Source organism: Solenopsis invicta, chromosome 8 (genome assembly GCF_016802725.1).
Source record: "Solenopsis invicta isolate M01_SB chromosome 8, UNIL_Sinv_3.0, whole genome shotgun sequence".
NCBI classification, from domain to species: domain Eukaryota; kingdom Metazoa; phylum Arthropoda; class Insecta; order Hymenoptera; family Formicidae; genus Solenopsis; species Solenopsis invicta.
Genome location: NC_052671.1, coordinates 18061024 through 18074723, shown reverse-complemented (window position 1 = coordinate 18074723; position 13700 = coordinate 18061024). Strand labels below are relative to the sequence as shown.

General features: G+C 29.9%; 1 protein-coding gene across 5 annotated transcripts; it reads right to left on the bottom strand.

Moving 5' to 3' along the window:
* Positions 1–626: 626 nt before the first annotated feature.
* LOC105207379 lies at positions 627–10141 on the bottom strand. Of its 5 annotated transcripts, none has more exons than XM_039452479.1 (7): positions 9928–10141; positions 9701–9786; positions 9313–9622; positions 8490–8620; positions 6132–6381; positions 5958–6073; positions 627–3423 (listed from the first exon to the last, which is right to left on the bottom strand). In XM_039452479.1, the coding sequence occupies exons 5-7, from the start codon at positions 6275–6277 to the stop codon at positions 776–778; spliced, it is 2910 nt and encodes a 969-aa protein (XP_039308413.1). In that variant the 5' UTR covers positions 6278–6381; positions 8490–8620; positions 9313–9622; positions 9701–9786; positions 9928–10141; the 3' UTR covers positions 627–775. The 5 variants fall into 5 exon arrangements, with proteins under 5 accessions (XP_039308413.1, XP_011175110.2, XP_039308415.1 ...); XM_011176808.3 differs by having other exon boundaries at positions 9313–9609; XM_039452481.1 differs by lacking the exon at positions 9313–9622.
* Between the last annotated feature and the right edge of the window lie 3559 nt (positions 10142–13700).

Here is a 13700-nt window from a genome sequence, read left to right as displayed (position 1 = left end):
CCCATAGATCTTTCCATTGTATCTATCAAAATCAGTGTATATTATTGGCTCGCGCAGATTACGCTTCCACATTTTCTGGATTCGAACTTCTGCAGATCGGAATCACATATACATGTACACCCAAGGACTTTGATTCTGTCCATGGGGAAATTTTCCAAACTAAGAAGTCGCTATCTTTCTACATATTTACAGTTTATGATTAACGTAACGACCAATAAGCTTTAGTTGTTTTATTAATCATGAATAGTAATTAAATAGTAATTAAAATAGTAATTAAAATAGTAATTAAAATATGTAAATAACAAATTACCATGCATTTCAATGGCATTCCTCTGTATGTTCTGTTAAGAAAATTAATAAAACTAATACATCTGATAAAAATTTATCTACAAATAAACATTTTTCCAATACCAATACTCCAAAATATTAAATAACAAAAAATTTTTTAACGAAAAAACTAATAAAAACGAATAAGTTGAAATATTTTTTTTTAAACTTTTCTTTCAGAAAAATCAAAATAAAAATTTTTAACAATAATTTAAGTAGAATTTTGTATAAATGACAATACACATAGCATATTCAGTAATTAATTAGGATTAGGATAAGAATAAGATGTTGAGAAGCTGAAGTTATGATCAAGTTATTTATAATTCATTAAGATTTATAGAATACATAGTACTTATATATTTGTAATATACAATAAAGTATATATCAATGCAAGTGTAATAAAATTATTTCCTTACGAATCTGCATTATGAATTTTCCACAAGCATTTTTAAATTAAATTTGAATTTTTCTCTAATAAATTAGATTTATTGTCTATATTCAGCCGTCTCACCACCACTCTAGCACCCTCTGTAATGTCCTGAATAAACTTCAACATCTGTATATGTACTTTGCCATTTTTAACATCAGGATTGTTTAAAGATTTTTGTTTCTGTCTGAGACATTTCTGTCGAATGGCATTGTCCTTGTTATGTACATGCAGCAAGTCATAATAAAATTCCTCCGTAATATCCTGCAATTTTCTTGGTGAACCATGCTTCAACGATGGACTTCTTCGTAAAGTACGTTGCGTCTTGGTTGTTCTTAAATTTTTCGAACGTGTATTTCTATTCGCCTGTGAAACATTTTTTTCGATCGTTACACACGATTTTTCATTATTATTTTCTATTTTTTCAGAATTAATTGCAAATTCAATAGATAACGAATTATCCATTATATTGGAATTTATAGATTTGTCTTCTAATAAGTCATCCGCTTTGGAAACTGTGTACTCCGTTAACACCGAAGATTGCATCTTTTGTTCATTCTGTTCCAGTGTTTCACTGCTAGTTGGTGAAGAGAACCTGCGTCCTCTGTATGTATGTTGTAGAACTTTCTGCAAAGCTGGCGGCATTTGTTCAATGGTAATGGCCTTGTTTGAAATTATTCTCGGTACATTTGCCTCCTGTTGAGATAATTTAATCAAATTAGATTCCTCAGAATTTACAAAAATTGTATCCGTACATATTTTACTTAAATTTAATGAAGAATATGGTAGTTGAGATTTAAGATGTTCTTTCGCTGATTTATCACATTTACCTATCTCTTCATTATTTTTATTAATCATCAATAAATTTGTATTTTGCAATCCTACATTAAGTTTATTAAATGATGAAATCTCAGGAACAATATCCTCTTCTCGTTTTTCCATTTCAATGTTACTTTTACATTTTTTGTCTTGCTCATTTTGCCATTCCATTAAGTTCTTAGCTTTTTCAATCGAAATTTCGCTTGTTGAGCAACCATCATTATTCTCAATGTTAGGAGAAACACATTGACGCTGCCATTGTGACTGGTACAGAGTCGAATGGTTTATCGCATTACGTCTATCATAATTAAAAACACCTGATTTATCCATTTCCGCATCTACATAATTAATATTTACATCATGTACAATATCTCTAGAAAAACCAAACGATGGTAGATTTGCACCATTACCGACCGCATGACTATTTTTATGCTGTTCATTTTTATTACGTGGCGAGTCGATCATAGTTACTAAATTCTCCAGCCTCAACAAACTTGAATTTAATAGACACTTTTCTCCAGCTTTCGTCTCGACCTTCTCAGAATTTTCCAAGACTTCGTCCATTTCCAATTTGGTTTTTTGTTCAATGACGGCTATGCTATCTTGATCCTGTCGTATAGTGAACATCAGGCCTTCCATTACTAAATCGGTAATATTGGAGGAACGCAAAACCTTTTCAGGTATAATTTTCCTATCAGAATCTTTACTTTTCTGTTTACGAGTTTTACTCGACTTACCATGTGTATTATTTTCGAATTGTTTGTCGTCAACATTTATTAGAGTTCCAGTACGTTCTCTATCATTTTCTTCTAAGTTCATCGTTTCATTATAGCGGTCTTTTTGTTTCGTGTATATAAACTTGCTATTTCTTTCAGTCATTTTTGAAATACAATCTTTATCTTTACTTACATTTTTTATTTCAGTCTGCAAATTCTTTTGCTTTGATTGATCAATAATTAAGTTGGTTTTTGTATTCTTCGTCTCTTCTTCATTTAAATATTGATGTACATTGCTGGAATCTACAATACTTTCATCGGTCGTCTCTTTATTATTTAAATTATCTTTATTATTAATAATACAAGTATCATCTTTCTCTATTGACTTTTCATCAAAATTGAATTTTTCTATTAATAGCCATTCACCTGTGTTATCTTTTACTACTCTTGGAAAAGATTTTAGCGATAAAGATTTTTGTATTACTACAAATTTTGTTTCTTCCTTTTTTATTTCACCCGCCTCTTTAATTTCATCTGTCGTATTTGCCCTCAAAGATTGTTCTTGCATGCAATCAATAGAATGTTGTTCTACATTATTTTCACATCTTTCGGTATTGCAGCTTATAGACTTAATTTCTTGTAAATTATTATGAAATTCTGTATTATGGTTTCGATTATCAGCAAAATGCATTTCAGCTCTGGTTGTGGCAATTCTTTGATCCGGATTTTCTCGGAAGACTGTAGAGTCTTCTGTGCTACCATCTTGAAAATTAGAATTGATTGTTGGTTCCAATGTTTTACTTAACACATTTTCGATGGCATTATATTTTGAAATTTGATCTATTTTTTTAGTCTGACATTTCGCATCGTTTCTCAGAGACACTTTATCAGTAGTAGATATCGTCGTATTAATAATTTTCTCCTCGGCATCCAAAGAAACATTCAAATCTTTAAATGTAGCACCTGCATCAGCTTCTTTAACAATTGGGTATTTTAAATCAAATAACGAGCATTCTGATGAAGGGAACGTTCTTACAGTTAACACAAATGCGTGTGAAAATGCCGCAGCATTAGTTCGCTGCTGGAATTTCATTATTGCGAACATTTTGTCTTGTCGAGTCCAAGATGTACAGTCTGTATTTTTTAATTGTCAGAGTGAAGGAATTAATGCATTTAAAAGTTTGACTTATCAAGAAAAGAATATTATAGGATGTTTACACAAATTTTGTAAAAGAATTCCTGAAAATTCTCAGAAAATTCCCGGAATTTTTATTTAAAATTCCAGATAAAATTATAAAATTTTTTAATGCAACTTTCAAATAAACTTGTTTTATTATACGAGATCTTTTAATGTTTCTTTAATCATATAATCACAAAGAAAAGTCCCTTGTAAGTTTTGATTATTAAATTTGAAACAATATTAAGACTCCTGAGTAGTCGTCGCGGTCATATTTACATCGTGGCGACATAAGCGAGAAATCACACATAAATGTTTCTTGCGTACAATTTGTAAGTAAAGAAAATTTTAATAAAACAACATAAGATCGCTTTAAAGAACTTATAAAAATAGACCTCAACTCTTCTTTTCCCGCCTACCAGTCAATAAATAGCTATAAAAGCACGTAAAGTAACGCCTCTTTATTCAGGCAGAAAAACACGGACAACTGTTGTCAAAAATATCCTTTTACCTATAAAATTTAAAAATAATTTTAATTGCAACCCATTTTTACGAATTTAATAAATACGAGACAAGTCATATTTTACAATGAAGAACATAATAACAAAATTACATGCAAAACAAAATTTCATTGTCAACACGTCACTTTTCACGTCTATTAGTTTTAATTTTTTCCGTGATATTACGACACCCCTGTCAACGCGGAGTTTTTAGGTAACTCAGGAGCCTTAAAAACAAATAATATGAAATAAATGACGATATAGGATATCCGAGATCAGTCGTATACCCCATTTAAAAACAAAGTGGTTGTTTTGAAAAATGTTTCAGACAATAGTTGTTCAGAATAAAGAAAAGAATATTATAGAATGTTTATTAAAATTTTGTAAAAAAATTCCCGGACTTCACTAGAATTTTATTTAAAATTCTAGATAAAATTCTAGAATTTTTTAATGAACTTTTAAATAAATTGTTTTATTATAAAAGATTTTTAATGTTTCTTTAATCATATAATCACAAAAAAAAGGTCCAGTGAAACTTCAAAAGAGTTTTTACATTGAGAACCTTATTTTTTATTGGATATTTTTTGTAGCATTTAATATCAAGACATTTTCGAAATACTTACACACCGTTTTTAGGATACGTTCCACTTAATGCTCGTAATGCTTCTGGAATCATTTCATCTTTGTTATTTATCAATTATATAACAAGGGCAAAATGACGTTCGCAAATATTGCGATTGTTAAGTAGAACACACCTTTAGTTGAGATCTTCCAAAGATATAAAACTTCAAAATTTAATATAAACAATATCCTAATATGTTCGAAAAGTGCATCAACACATTTAAATAACCAAAATGATTATATCGATCAAAAGTGGATGACTCAATGATTGGATTGGCTAAGATGCCTGCACTGAATGGAGATCCATGTTCAAGTCCTGGCAGAAGTAATATTTTTCGCAACCAATTCTTTACAGTTTTCGGGCTAAAAAGAGGACGATCGTAGAAACGCTTATAAAAATCAAAATTATTAAATTGATTAGCAATTTAATTTGTGACGTTACTTTTCTAATTCTACTTAACAATTGCGTTTAAAGTCGGGCAAACAAACGGTTTAAAGAAACTTGTAAATGCATATAAATTCCTAGAAAATTATTATTGAGCACTAAGATCCGCTCTCGACCGATATAGCTATTCTTGTTATTTAAATGTGTTCAAAATTTAAATATCACTGATATTAGTATTACTCAAAATATATCACGTAAATGTTGCTCGCTTGGATTTACATCTTTTTCATGTTAGATGTGTAAATTTGACACAAAAGAGATGTAAATCTGACCAGACAACCTCGATGCGGTACATTTTGGGTAATGATAACACCGACGGTACTTAAATTTTGAAGTCTCATAACTCCGAAAGATTTCAACTAAAAAAAGTAACCAATATTTCGAAAACGTCTTGATGTCAACTACAAAAATGTGCAATAAAAACATAAAAGTTTCCATTTAAAAAATTAAAGTCAATCTTAACCTTTATACTTGATCTCAAATATCTGAAACATTTTTCAAAATAACCACTTTCCTCGTTTTTAAATGAGGTATACGGTTAGTCTTAAACACTCTCTACAATTATTTATCTATAACACACGGATCCAGTTCACCAGAAGTACAGAATCCGAAAGGTAAACATTAAACACAATGCCAACGATGTATGACGTTTTTTTTAAAAAAACTCGCAAAAACGTACGTGAATATTATATTTAAGCGATTATCAACATTTTGCATTATCAAGGAAAAATGATCAAAGAAACAATTTTCAAAAAGAAGAATAGATTTACATTTAAAATTCCCAAAATTTTTAAGTATTAATAAAATCTTATAAAACATGATTTTTAAGGGTAAAAGAGAAATTCACTAAAAATTACAGATTTTCCCGTTTTTCCTAGTAATAAACATCCTGTTATTAATAAAAATAGTAAGAAAGAAAGGATACTGTAAGTAACAAGAAGATGCTGTGTGCCAAATTGTTGACCTTGTGTTGGATGACATTTTATAATTCTTCTAATAATTTTTAACAATTCTCGGCCGTACGAAAATTGCACAGTATTCCTGAAAATACACGTAAATGAAATTTTTGAAGATTAATAATAAGACAATAATGCCTTACCTTACTGGCCGATGATATTTAAAAATAAATTTGTATATATTCTTTTTGTGACACAACCAATAAGAACCAGGAATAGTTAACAAAGATTCTTTCTCTTGGTCGAACCAATCAAGCTGGCTAGGCGAACGTACATGTATTCCAGGCATTTCCTTTCGGGTAATAGATCTTGAAACAGTGGAACTAATCTTCTCGAATCCTGTCTGCCGATCGATTCTTTCACAATAAACGTGAGATAGTAAAGTACTCTTTGCTAGAATAAATTGTTTAGAGATTTAATTTTATTTGATTTCTGCTATAATACACATGTGCAGGATTGGGTAAGTTAATTTTTTTTAATTATATAAGAAATAATCGACCACTTTAATATCACAAATTTTACTTGAATTTTGAATATGTATAATATATCTCTCCCACTAATTCACGGTAACAGAAATCAATCCAAAGTGCAATAATTTACGAAATGTCATCGTTTAAAATTTCTGCATTTGTAAGTCCAAAATGCACGTATATAGTAGTCATTATAGTCGAGTGAGTTAGAATGCTAGATTACTTTGAGTCTCTTCAAATCTTACAATTTTCTTTGTTTTTCATAGTTCTTTCTGAAATAAATCATTGTGAGTGAACGTTTTAGGACCAAACAATATATTTTTAAGTCTTGTGCATTACAAAATTATATTAAAATTACATCATCTTAAGTTATATTAATTGCTGCAGTTGTTTTGTTCGTTGTTAAAATTTTTACATATATTTGAATAATTAAAAAAACTTTTAAAGCAAAGATTCTTTTACATTAATTTAACACACCAGTTTTTAAGTCAATGATTCGATATCTTTGGTATCAGTCAAAAGTGATCAATAAGATAAATATTTTTAAATGTTAATAAAATGTTGCTTCTTTTAAAAATCTTAAAGAAATCGTGTTTTTATAAAGATGTTGAGTTTATTAAATGCAATTGGTATGCAATTCGTGATTTGTTGTAAATATTTTTAATAACTATTATCCAATTTATATATACATGTTTTGACAATGGACAAAATACCGAGAGTAGTTAACATATAACTGCTTAAAGATTAATTTTATAACACACAAATGAAAGACTTTAATTTATTTGTCTATTGAATAGCAAATCAATATTTCTTTCCTACAATCACAGCATAATTTAAAAAAACAGGAATAATTTCAATAATTATATAAAAATATGGTCTGGCCAAATACATTTACCAATAATTAACTTAATTACTTATTTTAGAAAAAAAACTACAAAAAAACAGAAAATAGTAAATTCAAATTGTTCTAGAATGTTTAGCGTTCTAATCGCGTTTTCCGCGCCTTTCTTACAATCAGTCACATAGATTACTTGCTTATGAATGCAATAACGAATAATATAGGGTAAACATTTATTCTTAATTTTTAATAATTTTTAACTTTACTTATAAGGAGAACCCGCCAGCAGTGCATCACCAATTTTAATAAAATTTTATGAGTGTATAATATTCACTCACACATTTACTACAAAAGTTGTAAGTTGCGAAAATTAGACATTCTCGAGAAAATAATGATTAAATATTTCAGGCACCTATAATACCGTTACAACTTTTAGCTTTTTTATAAGATCTAGACAAAAAAAAACAATAATAAAAACCATTTTACTCGGAGACCGTTGTATGTATGACAATTTTCCTAATACCAGATGCTATGCCACTGACTGGACAATCATTCTTCTGTTACAATGCTATAGGTAAAGAAAATGTTTAATCGGCATTTTCTCAAGAATGCCTCACTTTCGCAACTTACGGATTTACTGTAGTAAATGTGTAAGTGAATAATACATACCTATAAAATTTTATTAAAATCGGTGATGCACTGTTGGTGGGTTTTCCTTGTTAGTTAATTTTTAATGATTTAATTTTGAACAAATTATGTTTGAAAATAATACATAAACTTTATTTTATTAACTTTTTTCCTAAGTTAAAAATTTATCTGTGTAAAAAAAATACATTCTCACATAAAAAACAATATTTCTATGTTACCTCAAATAAACATAATTTACAAATAAAATATTAAACTTGTTAGATGATCTATATTATAATTTTGAGTAAGTAGTTTTCAGTTTAACCTTAAAAATTTGCAAATTTTTAATTTAATATGAATAAGTTTAAAATTTTAAAATTAACTTTTAATTTAACTTAATTTAATCTTAATGTAACGCTTTTAGATAATTATTTTTTTTATTTATATAAACTTTTAATGTAAACAATTAATTTCATAAGTCACTAATCTTAATTCAATTTAGAGTTAAAAATATACCTATATTAATTTATCCAACCCTGCAAATATAAATATATGTATAAGCTTACTCCTTTTATGACTTCATTAATGAATATATCTTCCACTATATTCCATGGCAAGAATTCTGTTGATGTAAAAATGCCAAATCCTCTTTTATTCTCAATATGTACACCTATTGATTCTACAACCAGCAATGTATCTGTAAAATAACATATGTATGTATTTGCAAATACAATTCATCTTTTTTATAATATAATTTGTCATTTTTATAAAATGAGTTCTATGATAAACAAAGTTGTTAATTAAAAAAAAAAAAATAGAATCAAGGAAAAACAAAAAGTTTTCTGCATTTCTTTTTTTTTCCAGAATAAAAGATGTGTGTGTGTGTGTGTGTGTGTGTGTGTGTACATGCATACATATCACAGTGGACTTTATGACAAACACAAAAAATCAATTTAGATCTTTTTTATCATTTCTTAGATCAATATGATTACAGTTATCAAGTCATCATGATATTTGCTTGATATAAAAGCTCTGCAGTCTGAACTGTAGAAAAAATGGAAAAATCAGATTTTTTCCATTTTTCAAAAAAAAAAAGTAGAAAAAAATGACTGATAAATAGGCACTAGTATTCTTAATTTTTCAGAAAAATAAAATTAAGGTGAAAAAAGCTTTTATCTATTTTTTTTAATAAAATGTGATAAATGAAAAAACTATGAAAGAAATTTTAAAACTATTGATGTAAAAAATGATAAAAGTCGCATCTTAAAAAATACTTTCGTAAAAATATAGTAAGAAGCTGAAATCATTATTTCCTAAACTTTTTGAGAATTTTTCTGGGTTAAAAATACCAGCCAGAAACTTTGTTTTTCTTCCAAGCTTGAAACTTACCTTGTTTAATAGATGAGACTAGTGATTTACACTGCAATATCAAAATACATGCTGATGCGATGAGAGAAACTAAAGCTCCTGATACAATCCATATAAAGAAAGTTGCACAGACCAATGTTAAGCACAAATTGATATTGAAATGCTTCTCGCTTCGCAATGAAAAGTTTATGATGTTGGCGTTTGACAGATTCGAGCTTGTTCTTTCTTCCAGTGTTAATTGTGTTCCATTGGCATTTCTGAAGGGTACTTCAGTAATGAACGCTTGTATTAGAAAATTCGACGACATCAATGATGATTCTGTATACAAACACTTTGGTGAATATTAATTGCTAATTTGTTGTATTTTAGTCACTTCTTAAAACATATTTGAGTAATTCAATATACTTACAACTTATTATTTCGATTATGTACTGTGTTTCTTCTAGTGGTTATTGGCATCCGTTCCCATTGCAACACCAGAAACGATACCGCGTACTAAGTGTTTAAATGACAGTATTTATAATGTCGAATTCGCATTCTTACGTAAAGTATAAAAACTTCGATTAGAGAAAAAAGAAAGAAGAGAAAAATAATAGTAATTGAACAAACACAGACGTAATTCTCAATCAACCTTACTCTAGAGCACTCCAGGGCTTCCAATCTCCCGTGTATTTCGATGAAGCCAGCGTTAGTGGCGTCCTCGTTGTACCACCTCAAGTAAAATGGAACTACTTGCTACTAAGCAATATCTGTCGGTAATATTTAGGTATCTGTCGGTAATAGTTAATATTAATAATAATTAGGGAAAAAAGAAAACATTACGAAGAAAATACTGGTAAAAATAAAATTGTCATATTTTATTTTGCATAAATGTAAATACAATATGTGTTATGTATATTTACTTAATCATACATTATAGATTAAACATATCGAAATATAAATAAAGCGATAAATTCAATTAACAATGAAATAAATTAGCAATAAATCAATAAACAATACGCAATAAATCAATTTACAATACAACTTGAACAAGAATTCTAATCGCAGCTAGATCTTTGTGCTTGTTTTATTTGTGTGATTTTATACATTTTCCTGAAATTCAATAAACTGTTCGCCGAATTGTTTTTTAGTCATAACAGAGCCTTACATTGAACCCTGGCTGAGGTGATATTTTTTGCAATAAATTCTTTGCAGTTTTTTTTAGGGGAGGGGAAGAGTTAATATTAATTTCAATTTTAATGATATTAGTAAAATCTTGTTCAATGTAGGGCTGTATTATGACTGAAAAATCAATTCGGCACACAGTTTATTGAATTTGAAGAAAGTATAAAATCACACAAATAATACAAGCACAAAGATCTAGCTGCGATCACAGAAAGCATTCTACTTTTACATATATGTAACATACATAATATGTCTGCTTATCGCAAACTAGGATAAATGAAAAAGATTGTATGAAAAAGGCACTGTTTTAAAAAAAAGGATTTTAACAAAATCGATTCAATTGTATGCGTAAGAAAAAAGTAGTTAATTTATTAATATTGCAGTAATCCTAGTTTATGCGATAAACACATATGTATTTTACATACATACATACATATATATATATATATATATATATATATATATATATATATATATATGCGTAAATTGAAATAGATAGTTTAAGTAGTTTCTAAAAAATAATATCAGCTAATTTAAAAAAGAGGTTTACGAAATGTAAAAACTAATAATCTTAATTTAACAATACAAAAATTTGTTGGTATTTAGTGAATATGTACAAGTAGATGTATAAGAGTGTAGAAAAATAAACAGCAGCAATTACCGCCAGTACATCCTTAATCGCATATCCGGTTGCTTGGAATCAGGGCGTTGTATTCCCACTCTGAGATTATGAGGAAAATCAAGTGAAGGATGACAATAATTTTCGTGATGTTTTCTCCCGAAATATTGTAAAATTTTATGTCTATTATAAATGCTATTGTTTCTTCTTGATGCTACTGTTTCTTAATGATGCTAGCTCCTTTTCTAATGGTATTAAACATTCTTGCAACTCATTCTGTTGTCCAATCTGTGAATGATACAATTACTTGAATTTAATGAAAGTTTAATAATTAATTTAGTAAATAATTAACATAATAAAATAAAAATTTAGTAATTGAAGTTATTTATTTCAATATTGTATAAACATGTTTATATAATTGAAAATGTACAAATATAACTTACAACGTAATCCAATTGCTGCTACTCGATTTTCACTCTTTCAATTTCTTGATTCAGCATTAGTATTTTCTCCCCATTTGTTATCAACTGTTATCAACCATTTGTCCCAAGCATCAACTTGTGTCGCTTGATTTACAAGTACTTTATCTTGCTTTTTCAACTCCAAGGTCCATTTATTAATACATTCTTCAAGCTGACAGAAATTAATAGCCTCTGATTGAATACCAGTCGCGGAATTAACGCTGCAATAAAAAATTTTTTTAGTTATTGGTTTGGTTGTTTTCTTTGAGATTATTTTAGGTTATATAATAAAATTCACTTACCTTATCAATAGGTTGTACGGGTAGGCCTCTAAACTACTTCTTTCTCTTCTTTCCGGACAAAATCTGAACACTGTTGAACACTGCTGAACACTGCTGAATACTTTTGAAATATATTGAAATATAGATCCGCGCACGTTCTGCGTTGCACATGTAACGAAAACAAAGTGAACGAAATATTCCGGAATGTTCTGGAAACGATGAACCAGTATGTACCATGCGAGATTTATCAACCATTTTACCGACAAATATTGCTTAATAGTTCCATTTGGCCTAGGGTGGTACAGCGAGGACGCCACAAACGCTGTCTACAAAATTTACATAAGAGATTAGAGTCCTATATAAAGAGAGAAGCGACATTGATGTCCGAAGCTCTGATTGGTAATCTGATTGATACTTGATTGGCTAAGCGAGCAGCCATATTGTGAACACAGTTGTTGCAGAATGATACGAATAGTGTTTGATGACGTTAGAGCGGTCCCAAAATGGCGGTGGAGGACTCAATTGGATACTAATGCCCGTTTCCTCCAATGTGGTTCAACTCAGAGTTCATGTGAACTTCGTTCAATTTTGAACGCAGTTTAATCTTCGGTCAACTCGTTTTGCTTTCCTTCAATTTTACCTTTATTCCGATCAACTGAACGTACACCCAAAGACTTTTATAGCGTTTTTCATTGGGAAATCTAGTGCGCACTGAGTGTGCACTCACCGCTGGCAATTGGACGTTTCGGTTCGCACGATGACGGTGCCAACGGAAACGCCCAATTACCTTCAGCAAGTGCACATTCAGTGCGCACTAGTTTTCCCAATGAAAAACGCTATTAGCGTTTTCGATTGGGATGCACTGGCTGCACTCAGTGTCAGACGCGTGTTCGATTGGCAGTGCCAATGCGCACTTGGCTAGTGTCACGTGTTCGTTTGAACGCACGACACTCGCATAATGCGCACTCAGTGCGCACTAAGTGGCACGAGATATTTTGACCGTGCCAGTTCAGTGCACTGGATGCATGCAAGCATCAGTGCATTATTGTAATAGCGTTTTTCATTGGGAAATCTAGTGCGCACTGAGTGTGCACTTACCGCTGGCAATTGGACGTTTCGGTTCGCGCGATGACGGTGCCAACGGAAACGCCCAATTACCTACAGCAAGTGCACATTCAGTGCGCACTAGTTTTCCCAATGAAAAACGCTATAAGCAATAACGTACAAAGTTTCAAATTTGAAAAAATGAGCAATCCGGATTTGGATCTTTTTAATATTTTGGAGACATTTTTGGAATCTTCTTCTAGTTCAAGCAAAAAAGAAAAAATAATTGCAATCTTCCAAACTAGAAGAATGATCCCAAAAACTGTAAATTATGTAGCATGTGTGAAAAAAATGGATAATGATACCGTAAGTGTTATATCTTTTATACAAGTACATCGATTTTATACCTTTTTTAAAATTTAATTAATTACTTGATGTAATATAATAACATTTTTTTAATGATTATATACTATTTAATTACATATAGTAAAAATCATTACTTAATGAGCACGAGATTACTTTTTCGAGGTTACTTTTTTTTTGCGTGATCTATTATAATTAACTCAAGTGACACTTGCACTGAAAATTTGGGCGTGTTCTTTTCCATTTGCACTATTCAGTGCAACTCATGGAACTTGTCCAGTGTTGGCGTGAACTGAGTGCGCACTGGTGCGCACTAATTTTTTCCCAATCGAAAACACTATTTGATTCTGTCCATGGGGAAATTTTCTAAACTGAGAACTAGAGTCCTATATAAAGAGAGAAGCGACATCGAACCCCCACCACAACCTTAGTATCCAATTGAGTTCTCCACCGCTATTTTGGGACCGCTCTAATGTC